The sequence below is a fragment of the Brienomyrus brachyistius genome, chromosome 4, assembly GCF_023856365.1.
Source record: "Brienomyrus brachyistius isolate T26 chromosome 4, BBRACH_0.4, whole genome shotgun sequence".
Classification (NCBI taxonomy): Eukaryota; Metazoa; Chordata; class Actinopteri; order Osteoglossiformes; family Mormyridae; genus Brienomyrus; species Brienomyrus brachyistius.
Genome location: NC_064536.1, coordinates 24,013,056 through 24,034,539, shown reverse-complemented (window position 1 = coordinate 24,034,539; position 21,484 = coordinate 24,013,056). Strand labels below are relative to the sequence as shown.

Below are 21,484 nucleotides of genomic sequence, written 5' to 3'. Positions count from 1 at the left end.
GCAAAACAAGGACCTTAAATGCTTTTCAGTCTGGATTTCGACCACAGCATAGCACTGACACTACAGGTGTTAAGGTTTTAAATGACATCCATCTCAGCAGTGACGAATCACAAATCTTGTTTTTGATTTGTATTATTGGATCTCAGTGCTCCGTTCAGCATGGTTGACCATAAGATAATATTACATAATAGCATAAGAGTATATTACACCTGGTCCTTAAATCTCTGCACTGGCTTCCTGAGTGATACAGGATTCGTTGTAAAATATCATTCTTGTGTACTAATTGGTCTCAGACATAAATACATTTCTGATTTCCTTGAATGTCACGCAGCATGCAGACCCCTGAGGGCATCTGGGAAAGGTTTACTCAGTGTCCCAGAATCAAGACCAAACAGGGTGAAGCGGCTTTTAGTCTCTGTGCTCCCTGTCGGTGGAACAAGCTTCCTGAAGACCTGAGCTCTGCTAACACTGTCAGCTCATCATAAACAGGGCTTAAGATATTAATGTTTGCTCTATATTTTCAATGCACTAAATAGCAGGAGTTTAGTAAAACGCTGCCTCTACAATGTAACTTCTTTTTAAATAACTATTTATTTGTTTCTTTGTTTTAGGCAATGATAGTGTTTGCAAATCCCACCTCAAGTACCAAGTACCAAAAAACTACCGCAGCTGCTTTGGTACTTTGGGTACAGGAACTTTTAATAATAATAATTGAAACTGCTTATTGATCCCTGCTCAGGGACCCACAGACATGCTAAGGGTGGGTTTCAACTGGCGACCGTCGGATTACAGGCACACAGGCTTTGCCCACTGAGCCACACGCTGCCCTTTTGGTCATTAGCTGGAAGTCAGTGGAAAAGGTAAAGTACCAAATGTACCATTCCTGGTGTGTGGAAAAGTCCCAGAATGAACTTGCCTTACAATTGGATCCAAAGGCTACTGACATAAACAGCTCATGTAAATGTGAAAGGAGGCAGCAGGAGAGAGAAAGAGAAGCTCCTCTAGCAGAAGAAAACGAAAGACAATAAAACACAGTAAAACACAATAAAACACAATAAAACACAATAAAACACACTCCACCTCATACAGGGAGAGAGAAGCGTGTGTGTGAACAGACTCACATTGTAAGAATTCTGCTCTGGTCCTGGGCACTAATGCTGGTAGGACGGCGTCTTTGGGAACTAGAAGGAGACAGAGAGAAACAGGGATGTGAGTAAAAGGAATTTACTTGTGGGAGATGGACTTCACTCACTGTGGAGACACCAGCAGTAGGGTATTATCATTATGAGGGACAATAACAGGCAGTTTAACAAGCTACAAATCATTGTAAGTTACTCATAATACAGATTTTTGGATTCTATAAAGCAGAAGAAGCATGATTCCTGTGATCTGGGTTTTGCAGCCTGTAGAATGTGGAGCTAAATCATCGGTTTTCACAAAGATTGAGTCTTATTGGAAAAAGAAACTGGTCACACAAACATGAGGCTGACTGCACTGCATACTCTCTCTGCATGGTCTATATTTACATGAACAGAGAGGAAAATGTATTTATTTACTAACCTGTGTGATGGATCTCTGCTGTTTTCTTTTCGCAAACAATTTCCAGTTGATCCTTCAGTTCAGAAACCACCTTCCTCATGTTCTCAAAAGAGTGGAATGGATAGACAGAGATTCTGGGTCCAAATCCAGCGTCAGGGACAACAGGAAGACCCTGGCACCTCTATAGACACACAGTCTGATTAAACAGCTTCATCATAACAAATGTGTGTTGTAATGGAATGAGCAGGACCATTAACATCTGACAAATGACAGACTAGTTGAAATACAAATGAGAACATGCATCCATTTCAATACTCTGGTTTTCTTATTGCCAAAGTAGCTGTTCTGTTACCTGGAGCAAATGGATGTGATCCTTTGTGTGTGAAAGCTGCTCCAGCTCAGAGTGTCTCCTCTTCAGTTCATCAATCTCCTGCTTAAGTCTCTCCATGTCTCTCTCAGCCTGATTCACTGCAGCCTTCTCCTGATCTCTGATCAGCTTTGTCACCTCAGAGCGTCTTCTCTCAATGGAGCGGATCATCTCAGTGAAGATCCTCTCACTGTCCTTCACTGCTGACTGTGCTGAGCTCTGTTGGTGACACAGTAAATTACAATTGGCCCCTTTAGAGATCCTCATTGTACAATAGTGATGTGAGCTGACAGCACAGGGCTGGATACTGGTTGCCTCAGGTACTGAAACTAAGCCAGCACTGATTGGAAATCACTCATTAAACTCATACACTGTCAGCTGCAGGGATTTGGCAGAGACTGGTGGCAGATTGTGCGTCACCTTTAGGTCTCAGTTGAATTGGTAACTTCATGCTGTTTATTTCCATTGCACAGGTATATGAAAACTTGCTTTTTCTCAAATGAGCCTTAAATGGCATTTTTCCAAATAAACAGGATAAGCCCTGTAACCCCAGGTTTGTGTGCATGAGCCCGGATCACTTACAGGAACCACGCCCCCCAGCCCAATGTATCTCACCTGAGTACTGACAGCTGCTTCCTTTTAGTCCTGCTTACTGTTAATATAAAAATGGGTAAACCAGGTTAACTGGGTAAATCGGTTTTATCGAATGTTTTTCTCTTATAATGCTAGACTACTGAGCGTTTGTCTGCCCCGGTTCTCCCTGGTTCTGTGAGGTTCCTCCTGTGAGTCTTTTTGTGCCTGATCTCCCAGACCCTCCCACCCAAGCAGCTGCTGATCCCGACCCCCATCTAGGTGAGCCTGAGTGTCTCCCCTTCACCGTGTCCCCATGAGTGTTCCCCTTTTCCCTCACTCCCCTGAGAAGATTAACCCACTTTCCGATCTGTTAGCAACCCCGACTTTGACTCCCATACTGTGATTTGGCTCTTTGACTGCACCCTGTCTGGGTGCCCTGTTCCTGTTCTGTCCCGTGACACTGTTATCTGGCACCTTTGTCCCACCAAACCTCTGACCCAGAATAACCCACAGTGACCTTAGTGTGATTAATCCACACAACTCTATAAATCTGTTGACTCTGGGGAAGAGTCTTGATTCAAGATGATCACAAGCCAGCTGTTATCTTCTTTTCAGGTTCATACTCACTGTAATTGAGCCCACAGCCTCTCTCAGCTCCTGCAGCTCCTTCTCTCTCATCTGAATTCTCTGCTGAAATTCCTTCTCTGTTTCTCCCATTTGTTTCTACAGACAGCAAACAAGATGACAAAACAAGTTTGTTTCATCAGCAGAGATGAAATTCCTTAATCATCCTGTCCAGGGTGGACCTCAGCCTTGTGCCCTATGCTGCCTGGGAAAGGCTCCAGACGCTCCACATGACCCTGACCAGGATGAGCGGTTGGGGGGGGGGGGGGGATGGATGGATGGATATTCTTTAATGACTGATTGACTGTAGGTAGGATAAACTGGACATTTTGGATAAACTGGACCCTTTGAATCACCACCATAGTACTGAGCTGTTATCTTTGCACTTGTGACCCTCCTGTTAGCTGTAACAGTCTGGCTATTCTCCTCTGACTCTCATTAACAAGGTATTTTCACCCACAGACCCACCACAGGTGTTTATGTTTATTGCACCATCCTCAGTAAACTCTACACACTGCAGTGTGTTAAAATCCCAGGATGGTGGCTGTTTCTGAGATGCTGGACCCACAGCATTTGGCAGCAACAATCACACCACAACCTCTTAGCTCAGACATCTCAGCCATTCAGATGCTCAGCCAAACAGTAAGTGAACCTCTGAACCCTGTATGCTTGCTGTATGTATCCAGCAACAGCCACACGACTCACTGTTTAAAGGAGTTTTCAGCAGGAATTCAACGAGAACTTTTTTACACTGTATAACAACATCTTGCATTTTTAGTTAATTTTACCAAACCAGACTTGACTTTGGTCTTTTTATAATTGATACATTATTGACCCCTGTGAGGAAATTCCCTTTATGCCTCTTCCAACTTGCTCTTTGTAGGGAAGAATAAGCTGGCTGTGAAGGGTCGCCACCTGTACCTGTGCCCAGGGAGCTGGGGATTAAGTGCCTTGCTCAAGGACCCGCAGACATGTCGAGGCTGGGTTTGAACTGGTGACGTTCTGATCACAGGCACACTGAGTTACATACTGCCCCCAAGATAAGGGTCTTCATAGCAGATAAACTCAAGTGCATTAAGACAAAACCCATTTTCATTTCAAATAAATGTTATAATTTATATGAGTATTTCTGGCCTGACCTGTATCTCCGCCCTTCCTGCAGCAGCTGAGACTGTATCATGGCCTCTGTGTTCATACATCGTACAGAGATAACAGATACACTGCTGGTCGGTACGGCAGTAGATCTCCAGGGGTTTGTCATGCTGGGAACAGAGCTTGTCCTGCAGATGTCCAGTGGCATCAGTCAGCTTGTGCTTCTTAAAAGCTGGAGACTCATAGTGAGGCTGGATGTGAGTTTCACAGTAAGAGGCCAGACACACCAGGCAGGACTTGACAGCTTTGTGTTTTCTCCCAGTACAGAAATCACACTCCACATCTCCAGGTCCAGCATAATGGTCAGCAGGGGTAGCTGCTTGTAGTCCAGTCTTCTTCAGTTTCTCCACCACTTCATCCAGTATGGTGTTTCTGCTCAGAACAGGTCTGGGTGTGAAGGTCTGTCTGCACTGGGGGCATCTGTAAACTCCAGCATGATCCTCCTGATCCCAGCAGCTCTTAATGCAGTTCATACAGTAACTGTGTCCACAGGCTGTAGTCACTGGATCCTTCAGTTGATCCAGACAGATTGGACAGCTGAACTGGTTTGGATCCAGTGCTGAACTGGCTTCGGCAATTTTACCACGAACAGTGATAGGTTTCAGTTTCGTTTTCTCTCACAGTCGTCTGTGTGTGAGAGTGGGAGGAGCTTCCTACTTTTCAGGCTGCAGTAGGTGTGGTTTTGGACTGAGGTCAGACTGAGAAGAACAGACTGGGCAAACCCTGGATTTTAAGTTTTTGAATAAAATTTATTTAGCTTTTATAAGTATAACTGTTATTTAGATTGTTTTTCCACATTTAAGCTATAGTCATACTCTTTAATTTTGTAGATATAAATTTGAATAGAAAGGTATAAGACAGCAGATCAACGGGATTTGAAACTGATGTGGTATCAGGTGTAACAGGCAGGTCTGTGCAATTATAGGTTTAGACATCAGTTTCATTAAACAGTATTAATTTAAAATAAGCTAAAAGTCAATGGATCAGCTTCAGCCAACCCCGGGAACAGAAAAATTAAATACTGGATAAAATGTCCAACTAATGCCAATAACCGCTTATCCAGTACAGGGTTATGGGACACAGCCTGGAGCCTGTCACAGGAAGCACAGGGCACAAGGCAGGGACACCCTGGATGGGATGCCAGTCCATTGCAGGGCAAACACTCACTCACAGGCTGAGGTCAATTTAGAGGCACTAATTCACCGAACTGCATGATCTTGGACAGCGGGAGGAAACCTGAGGAAACCCACAGGAACATGGAGAGAACATGCAAGCTGTACATGCAGAACCAGGAGTGGGAACCACACCCACAAACCTGGAGGCGTGAAGTGAGAGCAGCTGGTCTGAAGTCCTGACGGGAGCTGGAGCGCCCTTTCTTTGGAACAGTGTGGAGCCGTCCTCCATTACTGCTTATCCTGTACAGGGGGGTGGGGAGCCTGGAGCCTGTCCCAAGTGGCACGGGGCAGGGGACACAATGGATAGGATACTAGTTTATAGCAGAGCATAAACTCACACACACAATCACACACTAAGGGCAGCTTAGAGATTCCAATCAGCTGATCACTTGTTTTCAGTCTCTGAAGGACGAGTAGAAAACTCATGTTGGGGGAACATGCAAACTTCACACAGAGAGTGGGGGTGGGGGTCAAGAAATCAGCCCACAGCCTAAGACCCCACACCTACCCACAATCACACATTCTGTTAGAATTTATTTAAAATCACAATTTACTGCAATGCTGCAGAATTTTTAATTATTAAAGTCTCCATTTTCAATAACTGTATTGGAATTTAAGTTGACTTTCAGAATTAACTTACAGGATTCACCTGTTTCCCCACCCTTCACCTAAGCAGGTGTGATCTCTGTGCCTTCAAAGCAGACATACACACTTGCCTATATTTACATTTATATCTCTAGTACTGTATGTAGCAGATAATATTGCCAAAAGTAGAAAACGAATGAGTCAAACATCACATTGCAAATATACAGCTGTCAAGGTGTTGCCTCGGCACAAGTGCAGCTAGACTGATATTTCTGGGGTCCACAGGTGCTTGGGCCTAGGGTTAGGGTTAAGTATGGATGGTCCTTGGATTTTCTTCCAGAACCCAGAGGCTGGATGAAGGTACTGGGAGATCCTCCAACCCTTAGCAGGTAAAAGAGGCTCTCAACCTGAAGAGATGTTCACCGGAGCCCTGATCCTTGATAGTAACTGTAGGTCTTGGGTCCAAGGCCAGAATCCCCAGGCTTGTTGGACGTCCTTCATCCCTTAACTGGGGAAAGAAGCTCCTACCCTAAGAAGATTTTAATAAAAAATTATACTGAGGTTGTATCACGTTAAATTCCATCCATCCATCCATTTTCCAAACCGCTTATCCTACTGGGTCGCGGGGGTCCGGAGCCTATCCCGGAAGCAATGGGCACGAGGCAGGGAACAACCTAGGACGGGGGGCCAGCCCATCGCTGGGCACAGTCACACACCATTCACTCTTACACATGCACACCTATGGACAATTTAGCAACTCCAATTAGCCTCAGCATGTCTTTGGACTGTGGGGGGAAACCGGAGTACCCGGAGGAAACCCCACGACAACATGGGGAGAACATGCAAACTCCACACACATGTGACCCATGGGCATGACACAATGAAACACTGATGCAGAGCCGAAGCCGGCGTGGTGGCTGCCACAGGATCGATTCCTCCCCCCTTAGTGGGACCCACCTTATACACCCACCCCCAGGGGAACAAGTGCACCACGTCTAAATTAGACAGGGGGGAGAGAAACAAACACGCGGCCAGCAGAGGCAGCAGCACAGAATGTGGAGCTCGTCACTAAAGGAAAGGGAGGGACGTCAGAGTAAGAATCCACCTTTCCACTGTGTTCAGTGATATATCTGTATTGCTGTGGTGCCGCTGTGAGTGTATTGTGTGACACAGCAGAATAGTTTGTTTTACTCATTTCTGTTCATGGATGTTTGCCTGTGAATATTCTTCCTTGCTTTATGGGACTTTATGGGCTGAAGGGGGGGGGGGGGGTGTGGCCAGCCTGATGTAAACTGTCCTAGCAGTGCACTTCACACCTGCACTTACTATAATGTTACCCATTCCTTTGGATGGTCACTTGGGGCAGCAAGTGGCTTAGCGGGCTAAGCCTGTATGTCTATAATCGGAAGGTTGTTGGTTCAAACTCACCCTCAATGATTTGTTCTTGAGCAAGGCCCTTAACTGCCCTTCACAGACAACTTACTCTACAAAAAAGAGGAAGTTGATCTCCTCTGAGGGAGGATTGATGACAATTTCCCCATGGAATCAATGAAGCATTGATTATTATTATTGATATCACCCATGACATTAACGGTCATCTCTGGCTGGTTTCTGGTCGTTCCCAGTGTCTCCTGCTTCACATTATTCTTGTTACTGCTGTCTTAGAAATTTCGAACCGGGAAGTAAACCTGCTGCTCAGTGTGGTCTTCTGCTACACTAACTTTTGTTTTAAAATATAGAGTGCTTTCTTAATTTTTTCCATCTCTGTTGTATCTGATAATCTTCTTCCTAAATTGTGTGGAGTAGCCTTCTGGGTTCGAGTGTGTAGTCGGTGATGCAGTGTACTTTTCAGTTTATATCTCCCTGAAATCTTAATGGAGAATCATGAAAAAACACAGACTAAATCCATAATCTGTCTTCTTTTCAAAACGGCCATTGTCAGAAGTATTAGTTTTTAAAATTATGCTAAATCAGCAAAAAAGTAAACCATGTCACCATTCTTTGTTTTACCTGCATCAGGGGGGTGAAGTGCCGCCCTCCCCTGAAGATCGCTATTCGCCTTATAAATAGCTGCATTTCCATGTATTCAAATCGCATTCGCATGGTAATTTGATGAACAATGTAATGGCGAAACACGATCCAGATACATCCCCATCAGCACCATAAAGGGGAGGGGGGGAGTGGGGGTGTGGCCAGGTGTGAATGGCTCATGCATACACGTGAAATTTGCTACATATTTAATGAAAGGAGCCAGAAATAGTGACATGAATTAGCTTTTTATTATTTATTTGTCCAACTGAATGTTGCAGCTACACCATTTGGTCAACTTCATGTAGCCAAGACTTTGGTGATCAGATATCTGGGATCAAAACAAACTGCCACCATTGCTTACTATGTACTTTCATAATGTTTCTGCAAGTGTTCCAAACTGCATTTTGCAATGTCTATAATTTGATGTCAAATTACAAACTTAACATAAATCTTACATTTTTACAATATACATTAAAATTAAGATGAGTGTAATACCAAAACAAATATATAAGAAATAATTTATTTACCATGAATTAAGTTTATGATATTGAATGAAATGTGTGACTACGCCCCAATAAGTGAAAGTGTGTTTCCCACCCCTACATCCCAGAGGGTTCAAAAACACACAAACTCAAATGTAAAGTAAATCAGGATTCCTAAAAAAGAGAACACATGTTTGTTTTTGGTCATTTGGAATCACATACAGTGCATAATTGATTATCAGACATGTAGTAAAATTAAGTAAATAGAGGCTGCAGTCAGAACAGCAAATCAACTCAACTATGTCCATTCTCATTGTTCTTAAGCTAATTGTAAAAAAAGGTTTATTTTATTTTTTATTTTAAAAGGTTAGAGTAATTTGTACTACGTTAATGTTTTATTATACATTAAATACTGACTGTGCCCGTTAACCACATCTGACGTGCTGTGATGGGGACGTTAATTGAGGGACCGCAGCGTCTCACATGCTGCGACCAACGGGAAACCCGCAGTTACCTCAGGACGACAGTAGGGGGCGAACGTGAGATCCTGCTCTCTCTAGTTAAACTCTATTTTTTGAGAAGTAAAAATCCATCCATCCATCCATTCATTTTCCAAACCGTTTACCCTTCTGGGTCGCGGGGGGTCCAGAGCCTAAAGGCACAAGCCGGTGAAGAAGCTAGGATGGGGGGCCAGAAGAAAAAATATATTTTCTTTTAAAAAAGTACTTGGTAGCATTTATTTACGTAGTAAGGACTTTGGTTTGGGGGCGGCATGGTGGTGCAGTGGTTAGCACTGTTGCCTCACACCTGTGGGACCCGGGTTCGAGTTTCCACCTGGGTTATATGGGTGTTCTCCCCATGTCATCATGGGGTTTCCTCCGAGTACTCCGCTTTTCCCCCCACAGTCCAAAAACATGCTGAGGCTAAATTGCCCATTGGTGTGCGTGTGTGAGTGTGCCCTGCGATGAGCTGGCCCTCCATCCTGGGTTGTTCCCTGCCTCTTGCCCATTGCTTCCGGGATAGGCTCCGGACCCCCTGCAACCCAGTAGGATAAATGGTTTGGAAAATGGATGGATGGCTAGATGGACTCTGGTTTGTTAATGATCCTTCCCCCATATTTCAATAGGAGTAAGAGAGACACCGCAGGCTAATTAGTTTATTGTCAGGTTCACTGTTTTAGTTAGTAAATTTTTATTCTTTGCTTGTTGTGTAAAGGTTAGCACTCTGAATCCAGCGATCTGAGTTCATATCTCCGTAGAACCTTCACTATTTTGGGGCAGTGGTAGCCTCATGGTTAGGGAGGTGTACTTGTAAACAAAAGATTGCTGATTTGATTCCCTGACCACCCTGAGCAAGGTATCGCCCCCAAGCACTGCTCCCCGGGGGCTGAGTTAGCTGCCCCCTGCTGTGTCACTTATGGGTTAAATGCAGAAGACATGTTTCATCGTTGTGGACAATGTGCTGTGGTGTGTCAACACCAATCACCTAATTTTAATTTTAGTCATTTAATATAACGTGTGTTACTAATGTGGTTTACCATGTTTTTATATTTAAAAAAGTACATATATGAAATTTATGAAATGTACATATTCAGGGGAGGGGAACCCCCCCCCCCACTCATCAGGATTACATTTCATTACATTTTAATCAGAGAGAAAAACAGTAATTTTGCATGTTTGTTCAGTCTCCTGAACCCAGTCACTTATTTTGTCTAACATACGTCACACTTCAGACAGAGTAAAAAAGGTTATACTGGTTAAAAAGCAGAGATTTTACCTCTTTGCCACGGAGAAGCAGCGACATGTGACACTCTGATAAGGTAAAAATTATTCCTCCAACACACAGAGAGCTATCCCAGCATGCACAGGGACACGGAGGAGTCTGGATTAAAAAATAACCCTGCATAAACTCTAAACCCAGGGCAGAGGGGTTCAGTGAATGAAGAGGTGAAGCTGTACAGGAGGGTCAGTCGATCAGAGGAGACTCTGTAGAAGGACAGAGTACCAGCCGCCCAGTCCAGATACACTCCTACTCTGCGGGAGTCTGAGGGCTTTATGGGTATGTCAGTCTTTTTATTATTGTGCCGGACAGAGTAACTGTCAGGATCGCAGCACAGCATCCATGACTTATCATTGGCTCCAAGCCAAGAGTTAGCACTCATTCCTTTCCTCCCGATCCCTTTATAAGTCACTCCAATCCAGGCTTGAACTCCACTCCACTCAGCCTCCCAGTAACAGCGGCCAGTCAGACTCTCTCTGCACAGAAGTTGGGGGCACCAGTCAAACCTCTCTGGATGATCAGTATATGGCTGCTGCTGCCACACAAATGTCACCTTCCTGTTCCTCTCTGACAGAGACAAGACTCTGTTTGCTGTGTTGGGGTCCAGCGTCAGCTGGCAGGAATCTGTAAGCAAAAGGAATAGCGAATAATCCCATGACGAAGCCCAGCATCTCCATCATTATCACTGTCACACCTCACACACTCACTAACACAGAACTCGCTCCAATACACCCATTTTATTCCCAATATACTCATGTAGCCGCCCGAGTCTGCGGCGCTCCGGCTGCCCCCTGCGCTGTGAGACACGCCGCGCTGAGAGACTCGCTGAGGACCCAACTTTACTTTAGTCCGAAAGATATTATTCTGTACGATACATAAAATATAAAAACGAAGCAGGAATTCAAGTATGTGAAATAGCTCAGGAAATGTCGGACACCCGCGCGACGCAGGCGGGAAGACGCGCCGAAATGCTGCGCGTGCTAAATTAACAGGCTTAATTACAGGTTAATAAAACTATAGACTTTCATCAAAAAAATAACCCTTAGAACCCGAAAAAGCAAAATGCGTTGCTTTTCGCGCTCAGCCTCAGGCTGGTAACTTTGAATAGATATAACACACAGACATGACCGAGAGAATTTACCTGATCTGGGTGTCCAAGATGCAACATTGTGCGCTAAAGTATTCCAGAGTAACCCTGTGCCCAGTGAGGCATATATTTTAATTTACTAAAATGTGAGAAATTTCAATAGGCGCTAGTAGTTTATCTTCATACAAAAATGACATCAATGATGTCAAGAAAAAGAAATTTCAAGACTGCGTCAGCATTAACACATCAACTTATGACATATAAGCGTAGCCCAGAATATCCTGCAAACAAAAACATAACTCATGTACATACTGTATAATAAACCTAAAATGAAAGGCATAGAAACATTCTCAAAATGGATAGATTTCAAATGCTTAACCATATAATTGTACAGCAAACATTACTGTTAAAGGTGAGTTTGTCTTTACATCATAACATGAACATCCTGCGAACCACTTCACACACTCACCTCCCTCCAGCAGCGCTAAGCTCAGACTGAGGAGATGCTCTGTGTCACAGCCAGTTTGGGGGAGACTATGGGTGCCGACTTAGGACAATACTAACTCATCTCAAAAAAGGTATACTCAGTGCACAAAAAGAAGGTTTTATTTTTTAATTACCAATAAAAATGAACATTTTTAAGAAACTAGGCATCGTTAGACACAAACCTGCCCTATTTGTAAAAAGAGGAAAAAGAAACTGACAAATGAAATTAAGTGATTTTCTGTTTCAGTGGATCTTTGGATGTTGTCTAAAATCACACTCACACAGAAATTCACCTGAACGCATGAAAATCCATCTACATATAGGACAAAACCACACACATCACAATAACTGTGTGAATGTATAAACACGTACACATACCTGAACAATAAGAACAGTAACTAAATAAATGTATTTTTTTTCTCCTTTTTAACATCACTCCTCACCCAGTGTCTTGTGCTCTCATTGGCTGTAGCTCATTATCATTGTGACACTTTCACACCTACAGGATTTGGAGTCGTCAACAAAGTCGAGATATTTACAACTCCAAAAATTTGGCGGATGTCTGCAATGCAACAGCGCCTCTGTCAGGTCACATCTCTGAACTGTCACAAATGCTGATTGAGCTCTGACTTGCCGGCACGAATTGAACACTGATTTTGGCTGCGATCTGGGGGTTTTGACAGTAATGTCAAGCAGAAAATTGCGGCTAAAATCATGTAGTGTGAATTTAGCTTAAGGATGTAGATAAAAGGCCTTGATTAGTTGTTACTGTGTGGCACCAAAAAGTTCCTGCTACCCAAACAAAGCGAGGGCAGCCTCCCTGCTTTCAGCATTACAGTGCATGCTGACATCTAGGACAGCCTGGGTCCTTAAGCCCCACCCCCGCTTACTTGGTTTGGATCCACTGCTGTAGCTACAGCCCACACTAGGCAGTGAGGAGTAGCCCCAGTGTCAGCCATTCCTGTTCTGACTGACTTCAGGGGGAACAAAGTGCATCAAAGCCCACAGCTACTCTATCTAATCTGACTGCAGTTGTGTGACACCTACAGTCTGGGTCAGACAATGTGTTTAATACATTAATCTTAGCTTTACTGAGTATCAGGTCTTTGGCTGGCAAATCACTATACGTGGCACTTTTCCACCTCCTAGATCGGCAGGTCGGCAACCTTTTTAAAGCAAAGAGGCATTTTATCCTAAATGTCTGACCCAAGATTTACAAAGAGCTGCTGGGTAGAGAAGGGGGTTTGAGATACGACTTTTTAATGGTATAGATGTGTACATGCATTTAAGGGAAAAACAAAACTAGACGTATTTACAAAAAAGAAAGACAGATAGTTTTTTGGGGGGGGGGGGCATGTCAGTTGTAAATCACTCGAACGTATTAGAGCGCAAAGGTGACTAATATTACGACATTCAGTTCTGTATCGATAATCTTCACCCTCACACCTCCTGTCATGAGTAAAGTTCCTTTGGCTCTACAGTTGTCTGTCCTTCACTCTGCACTTCACTACTGTAACTGCTGACCGAGCAGCGCAAAATGTCCTCACCACTCCGAACTCAGCTGCTATAATATGTAAGTCAGAGACAATATAACAATTTTTCAGAAGACCAGGAAAGGAATGGTGACAATTTATTATGAAAAGTATGTGAAAGAATTTGGAATAAACTCCCGAGAGAATATTATTTGACCAGAGACGTAATCTCTCTTAGAGAATAACTTAGAGGAAGATGTAAATGATGCAGTTAAGACATTACACAAGTGTGCGACAGACAGACCACACTCATTCACATGTAGCTAAAGAAATATGTAAATGACTAATTATAATATTAACCATAAATAAATCATGTATCTTTATGAAAGTATTATAATAATATGCTAATTTGGGTCATTCTGAGAAGAGCCGCAGCCACGTGGTCAAAGAGCCGCATGTGGATCGCGAGTCGCAGGTTACTGACCCCTGACCTAGACCATACAGCCTTGACAGAAACTGTTCAACACCTTAGGCCTAAAGCCAGCTGCCTTGACACTCTACCTACAAGCTCCTTTAATGCTGATGTTTTAATTGTACAGCGTCAGATGTGCTACAAATGAATAATAATAATAATAATAATAATAATAACAATACATTTTATTTATAATGCCCTTTACATCACAAGATCTCAAAGGGCTACAAGTTAAAAATTGTCAGTAGTTCTCTTCAGTCAGGCCTTTTTCCAAGATCGCAGTAATCAAACCTCTAAGTAACTATGAGCCTATTTCTAACCTACTTTTTTAGGAAAGACCATACATCGATAAGGTTGTTTTTTTTAGCAACATAGTACTTTCATGGTGTAATTCAATTACCAATTGTCTAATTTTGTTTAACTAATTATTGCACACTTTCTGTAAATCCTATAAACTTCATTTCACTTACCAAATATCACTGTGTTTATCTGCTATATGATATATTTAACTGAAGTTGCTGGTCCAAATAACCCGCAATTCATAAAGGAAAAGCATGAAAATTATCAGGACTGCCCAAACTTTTGCATACCACTGTACTACTATACCTGGGGCTGTGGAAAAGCCCCTAAATGAACTTGCCTTGAAATTGGATCCAAAGGCTACTGACATAAACAGCTCATGTAAATGTGAAAGGAGGCGGCAGGAGAGAGAAAGAGAAGCTCCACTAGCAGAAGAAAATTAAACACAATAAAACACAATAAAACACAATAAAACACACTCCACCTCATACAGGGAGAGAGAAGCGTGTGTGTGAACAGACTCACATTGTAAGAATTCTGCTCTGGTCCTGGGCACTAATACTGGTAGGACGGCGTCTTTGGTAACTAGAAGGAGACAGAGAGAAACTGGGATGGGAGTAAAAGGAATTTACTTGCGGCAGATGGACTTCACTCACTGTGGAGACACCAGCAGTAGGATATTATCATTATGAGGGACAATAACAGGCAGTTTAACAAGCTGTAAATCATTGTAAGTTACTCATAATACAGATTTTTGCATTCTGTAATGCAGAAGAAAGATGATTCCTGTGATCTGGGTTTTGCAGCCTGTAGAATGTGGAGCTAAATCATCAGTTTTCACAAAGATTTAGTCTTATTGAAAACAGAAACTGACCTAGTCACACAAACATGAGGCTGACTGCACTACATACTCTCTCTGCATGGTCTATATTAACATGAACAGACAGGAAAATGTATTTATTTGTTAACCTGTGTGATGGATCTCTGCTGTTTTCTTTTCACAAACATTTTCCAGTTGATCCTTCAGTTCAGAAACCACCTTCCTCACGTTCTCAAAAGAGCAGCGTGGATAGACAGAGATTCTGGGTCCAAATCCAGCTTCAGGGACAAGAGGAAGACTCTGGCACCTCTACAGACACACAGTCTGATTAAACAGCTTCATCACAACAAATGTGTATTGTAATGGAATGAGCAGGACCATTAACATCTGACAAATGACAGCCTAGTTGAAATACAAATGAGAATATGCATCCATTTGAATACTCTGGTTTTCTTATTGCCAAAGTAGCTGTTCTGTTACCTGGAGGAAATGGATGTGATCCTCTGTGTGTGAAAGCTGCTCCAACTCAGAGTGTCTCCTCTTCAGTTCATCAATCTCCTGCTTCAGTCTCTCCATGTCTCTTTCAGCCTGACTCACTGCAGCCTTCTCCTGATCTCTGATCAGCTGTGTCACCTCAGAGCGTCTTCTCTCAATGGAGCGGATCATCTCAGTGAAGATCCTCTCGCTGTCCAGTACTGCTACCTGTGCTGAGCTCTGTTGGTGACACAGGGAGCAGAGGACGGTAAATTACAATTGGCCCCTTTTGAGACTCCACAGAGCCTCATTGTACAATGGAGATGTGAGCTGACAGGAGGTATAGAAACAGCACAGGGCTGGGGTTTGGAGCGTCACCATGCTAGATGCCTCTTGTACTGAAACCCAGCCAGCACTGATTGGAAATGATGACTCATTAAGCTCATACACTGTCAGCTGCAGGGATTTGGCAGAGACTGGTGGCAAGTTGGGTGTCACCTTTAGGTCTCAGTTTAATTGGTAACTTAACATGAATGTTCCCCTTTTCCCTCACTCCCCTGGGTAGATTAACCCGCTTTCCCATCTCTGTTAACAACCCCGACTTTGATTCCCATACTGTGATTTGGCTCTTTGACTGCACCCTGTCTGGGTGCCCTGTTCCTGTTCTGTCTCGTGACACTGTTATCTGGCACCTTTGTCCCACCAAACCTCTGACCCAGAATAACCCAGAGTGACCTTAGTATGATTAATCCACACAACTCTATAAATCTGTTGACTCTGGGGAGGAGTCGAGATTCAAGATGATCACAAGCCTGCTGATATCTTCTCTACAGGTTCATACTCACTCTGAATGAGCCCACAGCCTCTCTCAGCTCCTGCAGCTCCTTCTCTATCATCTGAATTCTCTGCTGAAATTCCTTCTGTGTTTCTCCCATTTCTTTCTACAGACAGGAAACAAGATGACAAAACAAGTTTGTTTCATTAGCTGAGATAGAATGCCTTAATCATCCTGTCCAGGGTGGACCCCAGCCTTGTGCCCTATGCTTCCTGGGAAAGGCTCCAGGTGCTACACATGACCCTGACCAGGATAAGTGGTTAGGAGATGGATGGATTGATGGAGATGGATGGATGGATGGATGGATGGATGGATGGATGGACATTCTTAAATGACTGATTGACTGTAGGTAGAATAAAATGGACATAGACCCCTTGACTCACCACCATTGTACTGAGCTGTTATTTTTGCACTTGTGACCCTCCTGTTAGCTGTAACAGTCTGGCTGTTCTCCTCTGACTTCTCTCATTAACAAGGTATTTTCACCCACAGACCCACCACAGGTGTTTATGTTTATTGCACCATCCTCAGTAAACTCTACACACTGCAGTTTGTTAAAATCCCAGGATGGTGGTTGTTTCTGAGAAGCTGGACCCACAGCATTTGGCAGCAACAATCACACCACAGCTCAGACATCTCAGCCATTCAGATGCTCAGCCAAACAGTAAGTGAACCTCTGAACCCTGTTTGCTTGCTGTATGTATCCAGCTGCAGTCACATGATTCACTGTTTAAAGGAGTTTTCAGTAGGAATTCAATGAGAATGTTTTACACTTTGTAACAATATTTTGCATTTTCAGGTCATTTTTCTTTCACTTTCCCAAACCAGACTTTATGTTGCTGTCCTCGTAGCAGATAAACTCAAATGCAGTAAGACAAAAGCCATTAATAGTTCAAATACATTTTATCATTTATATAAGAGTATTTCTGGCCTGACCTGTATCTCCGTCCTTCCTGCATCAGCTGAGACTGTATCATGGCCTCTGTGTTCATCCATCACACACAGCAGGCAGATACACTGCTGGTCGGTACGGCAGTAGACCTCCAGGGGTTTGTCATGCTGGGAACAGAGCTTGTCCTGCAGATGTCCAGTGGCATCAGTCAGCTTGTGCTTCTTAAAAGCTGGAGACTCATAGTGAGGCTGGAGGTGAGTTTCACAGTAAGAGGCCAGACACACCAGGCAGGACTTGACAGCTTTGTGTTTTCTCCCAGTACAGACGTCACACTCCACATCTCCAGGTCCAGCATAATGGTCAGCAGGAGTAGATGCTTGTAGTCCAGTCTTCTTCAGTTTCTCCACCACTTCAGCCAGTATGGTGTTTCTGTACAGAACAGGTCTGGGTGTGAAGGTATGTCTGCACTGGGGGCAGCTGTAAACTCCAAGATGATCCTCCTGATCCCAGCAGCTCTTAATGCAGCTCATACAGTAACTGTGTCCACAGACTGTAGTCACTGGATCCTTCAGTTTATCCAGACAGATTGGACAGCTGAACTGGTTCGGATCCAGTGCTGAACTGACTTCTGCCATTTTACCACGAACAGTAATAGGATTCAGTTTTATTTTCTCTCATAGTCGTCTGTGGGTGAGAGTGGGAGGAGCTTCCTGCTTCTCAGGCTGCAGTAGGTATGGTTTGCAGTAGGTGTGGTTTTGTACTGAGGCCAGACTGATAAGAGCAGACTGGGCAAACACTGGATTTCAAGTTCATGAATAAAATATTACATTGTAATAACTTTACACACAACAGACATTTATTTACTTTTAATGAGTATCACTGTTACTGACATTGTTTTCCCGCAAACTGGCTATAATCCTACTACTGATTTTGTTGATATTAATTACTGTCCTGACTGACGCAGTGCGGAGCGGGGAAGCAGGCAAGGGAAACAGGGCTGGGGTAAAGAAAGGGGTTTTAATAGGGAAATGGGCACAAAAGAGATACAGACTTCAATGACGGAACTGGGGATTCATACTCTGACGTGGACTTAAATACACAGGAGTTAGTGAAACAACAAGAAACAGCTGATAACATCAGGATTTCATATGAGGTTAACGAGGGGGGTGCGGCACACGAGAGGATTGCACGAGCAGGTCATGACAATCAGGTAGAAAGGTATAAGTCTGCATTTATACTAAGAATGAATTTCTGTGTCTGTTCAGATGATTGTGTGCATTTTAGTAAAGATGAAGCAGATTTACTGGAAAAAAAGTAATTTGATTTGGATCATGTGATGGATCATTTGGAGCATCAGGTGTAACTTGCAGGAATTTGCTATTATAGGTTTAGTAAGACATAAGTTTCATTAAACGCTTTTAAGTTAAAATCTCGCATTTCAGCAGAAACTTAATGGATTCAGCCACCACCAGGGACAAAAATATTAAATACTAGATAAAATATGTAATAAGTTCCAATAACATCTTATCCAGTAGAGGGTTATGGGACACAGCCTGGAGCCTATCACAGGAAGCACAGGGTACAAGGCAGGGACACCCTGGATGGGATGCCAGTCCATCATAGGGCAAACACTCACTCACAGGCTGAGGACAATTTAGACACACTAATTCACCAAACTGCATGATCTTGGACAGCGGGAGGAAACCTGAGGAAACCCACAGGAACACGAGGAGAACATGCAAGCTGTACATGCAGAACCAGGAGTGGGAACCACACCCACAAGCCTGGAGGCATGAAGTGAGAGCAGCTGGTCTGAAGTCCTGAAGGGAGCTGGAGCGCCCTTCTTTGGAACAGTGTGGAGCCGTCCTCCATTACTGCTTATCCTGTACAGGGGGGTGGGGAGCCTGGAGCCTGTCCCAGGTGGCACAGGGCGGGGGACACAATGGATAGGAAACTAGTTTATAGCAGAGCACACACTCACACACACAATCACACACTAAAGGCAGCTTAGAGATTCCAATCAGCTGATCACATGTTTTCAGTCTCTGAAGGACGAGTAGAAAACTCATGTTGGGGGAACATGCAAACTTCACACACAGAGTGGGGTGGGGGTGAAGAAATAAGCCCACAGCCTAAGACCCCACACTTCCCAACAATCACACATTCTGTTAGAATTTATTTAAAGTCACAATTTACTGTAATGCTACAGAATGTTTAATTATTAAAGTCTCCATTTTCAATAACTGTATTGGAATTTAAGCTGACTTTCAGAATTAACTTACAGGATTCACCTGTTTCCCCACCCTTCACCTAAGCAGGTGTGATCTCTGTGCCTTCAAAGCAGACATACACACTTGCCTATATTTACATTTATATCTCTAGTATGTAGCAGATAATATTGCCAAAAGTGGCAAACGAATGAGGCAACCATCACATTGCAAACACACAGCTGTTAAGGTGTTGCCTAAACACAAGTGCAACGATGCTGATATTTCTGGGGTCTGCAGAGATTTGAAAGGGTCTTAGAGCTAGGGTTAATGTTAGGGTTAAGTATGGATGGAGAATCCCAGGGCTGGATGGAAGTAGCAGATCCTAAAAGCCTTAGGAGTTGAAAGAGTCGCCCAAGCTGAAGAGAGGTTCACTGGAGCCCTGAGGCTTCATAGTAACTGTAGGTCCTGTGCCCAAGGTCAGAATCCCCAGACTGGTGGGACATCGTTCATCCCTTACCTGGGAAAAGAGGCTCCTATCCTGGGGAGACTTTGACTGGAGCCCTGGTGCTGCATGGGTCTTAGTACAAGGACTTCCTTGACTTCTTTCCTGGGGAAAGAGGCACCTTAGCCCAGGGACTTAGGCTCCAAAGCCCTGGTGGTTGCCAGATATGGGGACGTCTTTGTTAGGTAATAATGAACGCACAACATGCAGTGATGCCAAGGTCAACAAGAGGTGTTAGACCAGTATTAAGCACATTCCTGCAGCTTAATCTTAAACTTAAACCTAGTCCATAGACTTAAGAGGTAGTTAAGGAATGCTTAATGAATAAATTGGAAAAGTTTCAATCTTGGATTTGGGGGATCGTATTAGACTATTGGGGAGAGGTAATCTCTGCAGGTAATTTTATATGGCCATCTTGTTCAAGGACCAAATTTCAAGTCCAGGAATCATGGACTTCTTAATTGTGAATTATCGTACTGGCTCGAATATAAGACAACCCCGATTATAAGACGACTACTACTTTTTATAAAAAAAAATTTGGGATACCAAATCTTACCGTTATGAAAAAAAAGTAATTTTATTTGAGAAGAACATATAAATTAAACAGCAACCACAGCTTAAAAAGTAAAAACAGGCAATCAGATTACAGTAAGTGTAATAAACAACAAACAAACAAAAAAATCAGAAGGTGGGAGCAATAGGGGCCACAAGCGATAGCAAGGTAAGAGGTGAGGAGGAAGGCGGAGGGACCGCGGGAGGAGGCGAGGAGGAAGACGGAGGGACCGCGGGAGGAGGCGAGGAGGAAGACAGAGGGACCGCGGGAGGAGGTGAGGAGGAAGGCGGAGGTACTGCGGGAGGAGGTGAGGAGGAAGACGGAGGGACCGCGGGAGGAAGCGAAGAGGAAGGCTGAGGGGACACCAGAGGAGGCAAAGAGGGAGTTGAAGCCGCTGCAGGCGACGGCATAGCCACAGCCAGCAAAGGCGCAGGAGTCCGATGAGGCGGAGCTGGAGGAACCGTAAGCGACTGACGAGGCTTCGGAGCTGGAACTACAGATGACCGATGAGTCACCACAGGGAGAACTGCAGGCGACAACCAAGCAGGAGGCAGAGGACCAAATGTGACTGCCAAGCAGGAGCAAGGGAGATCGAAGGTGAGCTGGGAGGCAGGGCGGGTAGAACTCGACCCCGGCATAAGTGTCCTTCCCCTCTGCAGGACACAAAGAGATGGGGTCCTGGCCGGGATCTGCCATGACAGGGTGCTGGTCGGGGCTTCACTCCAGAGGGGTAAATTGGGGCAGGAGTCAGGGTAATTCCTGAGGGGTCCCACTCCACCGCTAATGATCAGGATCTGCCAGGACTGGATCAGGAACCAGGGAATCAGGAAATGCTGGGACGGGATCAGGAACTAGGTACCAACTAGAAACAGCTGATAATATGGGGATTCCACACGAGGTAGATGAGGGGGCGTGGTGAACAAGAGGATCGGCGCAATCAGGGCATGACAAGTATAACTCTTTTCTTATTTGCAAAATAAGTTATTTTTGTTGATTTGATAAAAATACTTCAGTCAACACAGGATTCAGATAAGCTGGACCTGCTCATTATGGGTCATATAAAGTACCTGGGTA

At 44.0% G+C, this 21,484-nt stretch overlaps 2 protein-coding genes across 2 annotated transcripts in view; both read right to left on the bottom strand.

Annotated features, from left to right (window-relative positions):
- Window positions 1-4,859, bottom strand: part of LOC125740155 (tripartite motif-containing protein 16-like) — a 148,172-nt gene extending 143,313 nt beyond the window's left edge. Inside the window, exon 1 of the mRNA XM_049011003.1 lies at window positions 4,243-4,859. Coding sequence (XP_048866960.1) covers window positions 4,243-4,728 — 486 coding nt within the window. The 5' untranslated portion in view covers window positions 4,729-4,859. The remainder of the gene's footprint in view (window positions 1-4,242) is intronic.
- LOC125740153 (tripartite motif-containing protein 16-like) overlaps window positions 1-17,802 on the bottom strand; it is a 42,192-nt gene extending 24,390 nt beyond the window's left edge. Inside the window, exons 1-5 of the mRNA XM_049011001.1 lie at window positions 17,190-17,802; window positions 16,264-16,359; window positions 15,425-15,658; window positions 1,561-1,720; window positions 1,122-1,181 (exon numbers count right to left, since the gene is read on the bottom strand). Of these exons, the coding sequence (XP_048866958.1) occupies window positions 1,122-1,181; window positions 1,561-1,720; window positions 15,425-15,658; window positions 16,264-16,359; window positions 17,190-17,780 (1,141 nt within the window). The 5' untranslated portion in view covers window positions 17,781-17,802. The remainder of the gene's footprint in view (window positions 1-1,121; window positions 1,182-1,560; window positions 1,721-15,424; window positions 15,659-16,263; window positions 16,360-17,189) is intronic.
- Window positions 17,803-21,484: the final 3,682 nt, after the last annotated feature.